Source organism: Etheostoma spectabile, chromosome 6 (genome assembly GCF_008692095.1).
Source record: "Etheostoma spectabile isolate EspeVRDwgs_2016 chromosome 6, UIUC_Espe_1.0, whole genome shotgun sequence".
NCBI lineage: Eukaryota > Metazoa > Chordata > Actinopteri > Perciformes > Percidae > Etheostoma > Etheostoma spectabile.
The window spans coordinates 18,826,143-18,835,379 of NC_045738.1; the positions used below are offsets into that span (position 1 = coordinate 18,826,143).

At 42.0% G+C, this 9,237-nt stretch overlaps 1 protein-coding gene and 1 long non-coding RNA gene across 2 annotated transcripts in view; one reads left to right on the forward strand and one right to left on the reverse strand.

Annotated features, from left to right (window-relative positions):
• The window catches only part of LOC116690571 (uncharacterized), a 17,014-nt gene extending 8,784 nt beyond the window's left edge, over nt 1-8,230 (reverse strand). The window contains exon 1 of the long non-coding RNA XR_004332292.1: nt 8,016-8,230. This is a non-coding gene — a long non-coding RNA (uncharacterized LOC116690571). The remainder of the gene's footprint in view (nt 1-8,015) is intronic.
• dpy19l1l (dpy-19-like 1, like (H. sapiens)) overlaps nt 5,933-9,237 on the forward strand; it is a 26,175-nt gene continuing 22,870 nt past the window's right edge. Inside the window, exons 1-3 of the mRNA XM_032517573.1 lie at nt 5,933-6,369; nt 6,800-6,824; nt 6,930-7,017. Of these exons, the coding sequence (XP_032373464.1) occupies nt 6,147-6,369; nt 6,800-6,824; nt 6,930-7,017 (336 nt within the window). The 5' untranslated portion in view covers nt 5,933-6,146. The remainder of the gene's footprint in view (nt 6,370-6,799; nt 6,825-6,929; nt 7,018-9,237) is intronic.

A 9,237-nucleotide genomic window follows, 5' to 3' on the forward strand; every position in this document is an offset into this window, starting at 1 on the left:
ACACACACACACACACACACACACACACATATTACAAACAACTTTTATAGGTCAGGCTTTCACAATCCCATTTATTGTGCAAAACAAATTAGATAACATTATAAATAAATGATTATACCCCTTGGTGGTGTGTGTGAGGCTGCATGATTTTAACACTAAATATCAGAGGTCATGGAACAAACCAGGCTAACACAGGGTTTTAATTTGGTATATTTAAACACAATGAGGCAACATTTTTAAAACTACTGGAACATTCATGATTATATTATAGGTTAACAATTTCTCCAGTGGGCTGGAAGACACCTCAACTGTAGCCAGTGCATCTTGAATTTCATCCATTGCTTGTTTCTGCGTTTCACACACAGCTTCCCGAGTTCCTAAAAAAGGTTCCTGGAAAGGTTCCTGTGGTATAGGAATAGGAATAGGTCTATTTGACCCAGTGCATCTTCTATCCTCTAACCCTAACCATCCCTTCTACATGTCCAACACCAATCTTTACCACAAGCTTAACCTGAAACTGACCTAACTTTAACCTCTAAAACAACAACCCTTTGAAGAGGTGAAGACAAAGTGTCCTAACTTGACTAAAATGTCTTTGGCCCTGAAGTCTAAAAAATGGTCCTCATACAGATATCACACACACACACACACACGCACAGGAGAGTGTACTGTGTGCACGGTGTAACCATTTCTTCACTATTATTACAACTAGGAGGTTAGTTCACCATATATACAACTTTGTAAATACTAACCATTGTAGTTCATCATTAAATAAAATATACATACACAGCTGTCTTCCCACTGTGCCTTGGTTATTTTGCCGTCCATGGGTCCCCTCGCTGTCCATGCCAGAATTTGCTTGTCTGTGCAGCAGATTACAGAGACGACCTCAGCGCTCTGAAAACTGTAGCTCATAAACACTGCTAACTGTTTTACACCTCAGCATTCTCACCGACAGATCACACACCTACAGTACTTCTTTCCCCAAGAGTTCAGATTCTCCGAAATGAATCAGGTGACATTGATGTGGCCGGGATGACATGACAAAACAAATATCAGATATTTGCTTTTGTCTGAGAACACACAACACAACAAAAAATATCAATGTGACAGGGAAACCACAGACCTGAATACAATCCTGTAGTTAAAAAAGAACATCTAAAGATCTGTCCATCTAAAGGTGACTGTATTCCACTAAACCAAGTCATTGTTTAATTTTTTATTGGACAGAATTCGCTGACACCGCTGTTTTTGATTAGCAGAAGGTCCCTCAAGCAACACAGCTGACCCTCGTCTTGGACAGAGGGTTTCTCTTCCCCACAGTACCCACCCACACCCGGCCAATGCCTCTGCCATGCTGTGTTTGGTGTAAAAACAAATTCCCTCAATGTAATCGCAAGCTGAGCGAACAGTTTTCAATAGCTTGTCCTTCACCACCACACCGTCCAGGGCACGTCTGGGTTCCTGACATAACTGACGACAAACTCAGCCTCAGTTCTTGTATTTCGTCCAGCTTCACCAGCCCCGGATCGGCCACGAGTTTGAGAAAACACCACCATGAGAGCGAGGACGAGGACGGGGCTTTTGTGGTGGGTTGGAAATTTGGGGGTGATGATGAGAGATGTGGCACACTGCAGGGAAGGGGTTTTTATCCCATGTGATGTCCACATGTGCTTGCGGTTTCAGGCGTGGCTTTGGACAGACAAAATGGGGACAGCACACACACACGGCACTCCAACAACAACTCTATAGGGTGGTGTAACAATAAGCATCCTGTCAGATGTGTGTGGGCAGTGAGAATGAGAATGAGACAATAATGAGGCATTATAACAGTTTCTGAACCAAGACAGTGAGAGTTACAGTGAGTGAGAATACATTCACTTTTTTAAGGGATTTACGTTTAAAAAAGGGTTCATCTTTCATTTCCAGACCTAGCTCCACAGCGCTGGGGAAGAAGGTCTAGCTAGTCCACACAACATCCTGGATAGTGCTCTGACTTATTGGCATTTCTGGACACAGCCACGGTGCCGCTGCAAAATAGCCTCGCGAAGGAACTTGTTTTTGTGGAGCATGTGCACATTCAAAAGATGCCATGTGCAATAGAAAACTCCGATTGGGCAGATAGTCTAGCTAGCTGTCTGGATTTACCCTGCAGAGATCTGAGGAGCAGTTGACCATAGTCCTCAGAAATCAACCTGACGAGTTTAAAATGCCAACACAATGAAAGCGGAAGGTGAGGAAAGTCCGGCCCAAAAGGAGAGGCCACCTGGAGGAACTTCCAGCGGCACCAGAAGTATCCCATGAATTAAAAGTCATCGTATGACTAAAGCGCCATTTACATTGCTACGTTTTTGTTTCAAGAGAAGTTTTGGCCTAAAGCGATTTTTTTTTTTTTTTTTTTTTTTTTTTTTTTTTTTTTTTTGTTCCAGTAGAAAAACTAATCTCCGTTTATGATAACACGCCCAAACCGCATATCTCATCAACATTTCTGTTAACAGTGCAAAAGTGTTAGTAAAATACCTTGGGTTGCATCCTAGAAAACAACTTGGATGGCAGGAACATGGCCACCTTTTTAAATTTGCATGTACATCCTGGTTTGAAGGCCTAACAAACAGACGTAAAGGGAGGCTGAAAACACCACAGAATAAATTAATGAGAGTAATTCTGAACTTGGGCCATTTGTCTCATATTGGTAGATCCCAATTAGTTCAACTGGCTCCCTGTTGAGTCTTGTGTTATTATGCCAAGGCTGACCATGATCCATGTAATATTGGTTGGTGGTGTCCCATATTTTTTGTCGTGTCTTATTACTAAGGTGAAGGACACATGCAATATTTATACTCGTGGCAGCATACCAGACCTGTGTCCATATACATTGACAGTGTTGGGCAAAACGAGCCTTTGCCTATATAGAGGCAGTTCAGTGGAACAAGTTAAATTAAAGTCATTTCCAGCATGAACCCCTTTAAAAAGAGAATCAATGACAGGTTACTAGAGAGTGTAGCGGAATAGAACAAGTTACTGTTTTTATTTGTATTTAGTTAAGAAAAACGTTTTTATGTGATGTCGTTAATTATCACACACTCTGTAAGTGGTTTGTCTTGTCCCGATGTTATGTGTTGAGGACCACAATAGAAATAAGTTCTGGACTTTATTGTGTTTTTATCCTCGATGGTATTTGGTGTCTTTTCCCGTGTAAGGCATTTTTGATGCAACTGAATAAATCACATCCGAACAAAATCGGCTAAAACAATGCAAAACATGAGCATTTACACAAATTTAAGCAAACCACACTCGCTAAAACTCTAAAACACCTGTATAGTAATGACAGTCCTTTGCTTACAAGGGCATAAACTCTATATGACTAATGTTTAATAATAATGGGGAAATTACAATGTTTTCACTCTGTTGTTATTACACAGAGATCTGAATTACACACACGCTCAGTTCCTATACATGCACTAAATGGAGAGATGTCAGAGTGAGGGTGATTCTCTGAACAGTTGGGGGTTTGGTACCTTGCTCAAGAGCACCTTGGCAGTGCCCAGGAGGTGATCTGGCATCTCTCCAGCTACCAGTCCACCACTATACTTTGGTTCATATGGGGTTTTGAACCAGAGACCTTCTTGTTCCCAACCCAACTCCCTACTGACAGAGCTACTGTCACCCCCTAGAGTCTAGACTAGATTAAGTGCAAAAGTCAAAGACACAAAACAAGTATTACTTTCCCTATGCTCATTCTTGTAACGTCAGTAAAACCTTCTCTGAGGAACACCTGGGCGGCCCAGATCTCTGCCCAGACAGCTGTGACTCCATGTCCATCTTCTTTCTCTCATTTTTTGTGCTGATTCTCACAGATTCCCACATGCAGCTTTTGGCTTCCAGTACCGAGCCGGCGGAGAAAACAAACACACTATCTCCCAAAAACTTCTCACCCCTACCTTTTCTTTTTTTACCCACATACATCTCCCGGGCCCGCCGCGTCACCATGAGCGGGAATCAACGTCTAGAGTATCGCGGGTGTTTGTTATGCAGTTTGAGGGAAGCTGTCATGATGTTACCACCAGAAGGCCGCCAGAAGAAGCTATGTTCCCCCTCTTGCTCCATCTCTCTCTCCTTCTCCAAGCTAAACAGATTAGATCAACTCATCTTGCTTGATGTTTCTGTCTCTGTCGCCAGATAAAAAACTATTGCAGCCATGTTTCACTCCAAATGGTCCTGCATATAACAGAGTCTGCTAGTCTGTTTGCCTGAAGCCTCAATTGCTATTTTTCATGAAAACACCTGGGGATCTGCAGAATGAGTTCCAAGCAAAAGCTACAGCTGTAATGTGGCTGTTGTCAAAAGAAAAGTTGTAAAAAGAGAAAACCCATATGGAGAAAAATCTGAAGGTTTGGGAGTATGAAACTCATGTAAACCCTTTTAAATAATGTTGTAAACTAAACTTCTACAGTAACCTGCACCAGACAACCAGAGCCCATGTAATGAGAGGCATTTTAAAACGTTAGATAGAGATTTTAAGATGCAGATACAATGTGATCAGGGGTGTCGGACTGGGGGTTAAAAAGGGGACTGAGCACCCAGGGCCCTCATGTGAAAAAAAAGATGCTAGAATGAATAGCTGTGGAAGTGGAGGGGGCTCATAGAAAATGCCTTTTTACAGGGCCCAGGAATTTTGTGCTACACCCCTGATTGTGATACGTTAGTGACATCTACTGGTTTTCTTAATGCTGGTGGGACTCGCATGTCACCAACTGGAATGAAGGACAACTTTTCACACTTACAGTCAAATGTTATATCCATAAACGTTAATACTGTTAAAGTGAATATTTCTTTTCCTTCTATGGTTAATAGATCATGCATTTAATTTAATTAGTGCCTTTTTGGTAAGAGCTTAGCCATGGATTTGACTTTGACTTTGCTGTATATGTTTGTATGCAAACTTGCTGGTATTTTATGTTTTGTCTTTGCATTATTTATTAATCTGCGGCAATGTTCAATGTTACCAGTGGTAATAGGCTACCGCAGATTTTAGGTTTAGAACCGGTTCAGTAGCTATAGAGTAGCTTTGTTACAAAGTAGGCCTGTGTCATCAATTTGTGGTCTGGTTAGGGTTTAAATGATTTGTCATGAGTAGTATCCTGTAGGTATAATCGCCTCATTTAAATGAGGGGAGAGGTCCCCCGCCAGAAAAAAGTTTTCTATTTGAATCCCACAAATTGATCATAATGATAAAATATGCCAGAAAGTGTAGCAGCCTTGGCTACTAAACTATGTTTGAGAAAAAAGATGTATTACTTACTTCATTGTTAAATATAGGCGCCAATAGCAAAGACTTTTTTAGCAAAGAGAATTATTTAATGGAGTCAAACATTTGCAAAAATGTAAAAGTACAGGGGACACATATGGGGATTTCATTGTCAATTGTTTGCTTGTTTGCCTGTTTTTCTTGTGTGTTTACTTGTTTGTTTGTTTTGCTTTTATTGTAGAAAATGCTAATTTTTACAGTGTGTATGTGTGTGCGTGTGTGCGTGTGTGTGTGTGTGTGTGTGTGTGTGTGTGTGTGTGTGTGTGTGTGTGTGTGTGTGTGATGATTGACGTATGGAAAATATATTTGGCGTACACTACTGGGAACATTGTAAAGATCTTTATTTTGAGGGGGGGTTACACCCCAGCCTAGTAGCCTACAGTGTGGAATTAGGCCTGCATTCAAAATCGTGAATATTTTCATTTTGTGATCATTTTTAGGGCTACTTACTCCTCTACAATTCAGAGGGAACTATTGTAGACTACTTTTTAGTGCACTACATTTGACAAAATGTACAAGGAGGCATACGCTACATACTTTATTACTCGTTAATAAAACCCTGTAGCGTTACTCAACTCTATATACGTCTGTCTATTGGCGTTGTCATGGTTACCACCAGAAGCTCTTTGTAGGGGCGCTAAACGGCCAGAAGGGGGCGAAGCTTCGTAAGATTTCTACGAGTGTCTGAAGCGAAGAACCAGTGAAAGCATCACTCAGGTAGCTAAAGGGGCAGATCCGAGGAGCAGATACGAGCAACTGTGGTGCTGCTTGGCTCGCACCCCGTCGGGTTCTTCCTCAACGGTGCCTCACCGCCTATCCTCGACTCTTCCTTGAGATCATGATGGCTAAAAACAGAAAACAGTCAGGGAAGAGTCCAGCGACCCAGACTGACCGCGACAAGAGCCCGCTTGTTTCGCCCCCTGGCAAAAGTAACGTTAGGCGACCAGGCAGGGAGGGCAAAGCTTTCAACAGCTCTCATCCAAACGGTCTCTCGGGTATCACGCACAAGCTTGGGCTAACTCCCTCTGCAGCCGTGAAGCTGGGAATCACTCTTCTCCTCGGTAAGTTAGGACCTGTTAGCCAGCTAGCTAGCTCCTCCTAGCTAACGGCTGCTAACGTAGTCTAGCGTTACTTGTAACTTAGCATTAGCGTATCCGCTAAATGAAGTTATCTCCGCCGCTGATTAGTTGGCTAACGTTATCTCACCTGAACGCCAGCTCACCAGCGTTAGCTACCTAGTGTTGCTATTCATTTAAATAGCATTAAAGTAGTCCGTGTTCCTCTCTGCGTTTGTGACACGTTAGTTCCACACGTATTAACATGTTTTCTGGCAAGGGTCAAGCTAATATTAACATGATTTCTCTTCAATATGCACCACCGTAGCCACCCACAACATTGTATACGCCTTCTCCCATGTGTTTATGGCTTCTTTCTGGACCATAAAGAGGCATTTTTTTGGCAGCACTTAAAGTTGATTCTCTCTGTCCACAGCTGCTCTGACTGGGTATCTCCACTGGTGAGTTGCTCTCACAGCCTGTTATTACTACTCATGCGATGCATCACTGCTGTGTTTACTTGTGGATGCAGCTCTTGGCTCACATATTTCTCCTCCTATGGGCAGGCATCATCTCTCACAGCTGTTTGAGAATGACAGACACTTTTCACACTTGTCAAACCTGGAGAAAGAAATGGCTTTCCGGACAGAAATGGTAAATCAATTTTTTTTTTTTTTGTATTAGGTATGCACTAATAAGCGTATACTGTCCTCATCATCCTAAGATCATGAGGACTGGTGTAATAATAATAATGATGTATACTTTATTAATCCCACAAGAGGAAATAAAAATGTACACTCTGTTATTACCCACATTACACACAGGCCTGAATTACAAACACATGCTCAGTACCTACGTACACATGCACTAAATGGAGAGACGTCAGAGAGAGGATGCTGCCCATGGAAAGACGCTCCGAGTAGTTGGGGGTTCAGTGCCTTGCTCAAGGGCACCTTGGCAGTGCCCAGGAGGGGAACTGGCACCTCTCCAGCTACCAGTACACAACCATACTTTGGTCCATATGTGGACTTGAACCAGAGACCCTCCAGTTCCCAACCCAACTCCCTGCGGACTGAGCTACTGCCAAAAGAGCTTGTTTTCAAAGGAAGATCATGCTACTAATTTGTTTCAGTATCAGTTAGTCTCACAATTACGTTGAGATTAATTCATTATAATGAAAATAATGGTCAGATTAATAATAATAATAAAAAATAACCATGAGTTGCAGCCCTAGTCACCATAAAGGCGCATTCGCCTTCTGTTCCACAAAATTGCTTTACACTCAGCCTTGAAAAAGGATGCTGTGTGACACTTCAAATGTGTGTGTTATAAATAAATATTGAGCAGAGCGAAGCATCTGCGAGTGATCCTGCAGTTTGTAATCTGGCATTGTGGTGTTGTACAAAACAAGGTGATGACACAGCGCTAGATTAATGATATTGGCATTTCCTAACGCTGTTTCTTTTTAACAACCCAAAGAAAAGTTGAACAAAGGTGACCTGCAAGTTTGCAAGAGTTGGGCCAGACGAGGGCGATCACAACAGAAAAACGGGCTTACATTTTTCAGCGGCATAGGCTTCAGTTAAAGTGAACGTAGGAGACAAAATTAATATTCAAGGCAGAAGTGTATGCGGCCATACTGACTCCATAACTGCATCTCATGTTGCTTAAATTGCCTCCTCGAGTCCTCCACTTGCCTGCATTCCTCACGTCTTAGTCCCTCCCACCGAGGAGGCACGGGAGAGACGCGAGGAGAGAGGCAAAGAGGGATGAGTCGTCCTTTCTTCTGAAGCATCACTTGAATTCGTCAGATGTCTGGGTAGAGTTAGCTACTCCTTCAGCTGCACGGCTTCCGGGAAGGCTGCTCTCGTGTGTCTTTGCTTAAAGCTCCTCTATGATCACTCCTCGATGCTGGCTCCTAGGTCCTCGGATCAGAAATAAGAGCTTTGAAACGGAGTTTACCATGAAGGGACAGAACAACTTCTGGTTCAGCCAAGGACCGAGGAGTCGAGGAGCTGGACCCGTTATCATCTGCAAATTTAGAGAAAATCATCATATCCTCCCTCGATAATACAAAACAATATTCAACTTGCTTCAAACTGATATTTGTGATTCTAACAATATGTAAAATCTTGGTGCGTCTCTTTTCTGTCGCTTTCTGTCATGACTCTTGGTCACAAGACTCACTGCACAAGGGCAAAATCAGCAAATGTGTGTCATTTTATGACTGGGCAATATAATAAATATAACAATATAATATATCAATACCGTGATATGAGACTAGATATTGTCTTTGATTTTGAATATTGTGATATCGGGATATAACATAAGTATTGTCTTTTCCTGGTTTTAAAAGCTGCATTATGGTAAATTAGTGGAATTTTCTGAACTTACCAGACTGTTCCACCTGTTATTATTTGCTATTACCTACTTAGTCATTATATTCACATTACTGACGATTATTTATCTTAAATCTAAGTGTGAAGATATTTTGTCAAAGCATCAGTTGTCAACAATAGAATATCGCCGCAATATCAATATCAAGGTATTTGGTCAAGAACATCGTGATATCTGATTTTCTCCATATCGCCCAGCTCTATGACTCTAGCTCTAACTGAGTAAACATTCTCATTCAACATGCAGCACAAGCTTCATGCCCTTTTAAGACATGTGAGACAGTAAAGGTGATGATTTTATCATATGCAAACTGAATATTTTTCTTCCCTCGCCCCTGCTGTGTGCTACAGTACCAAATGTGCTGCGAGACAGTTAACATCTGCTGAGTCTGTTTGACTGACTTTTGTTTCCTCTGTCTGAGTTGTTTGTTGTGGTGGAGTTATATTTAGTGCCTGTCTGCTGTCTCTCTCTCTCTCT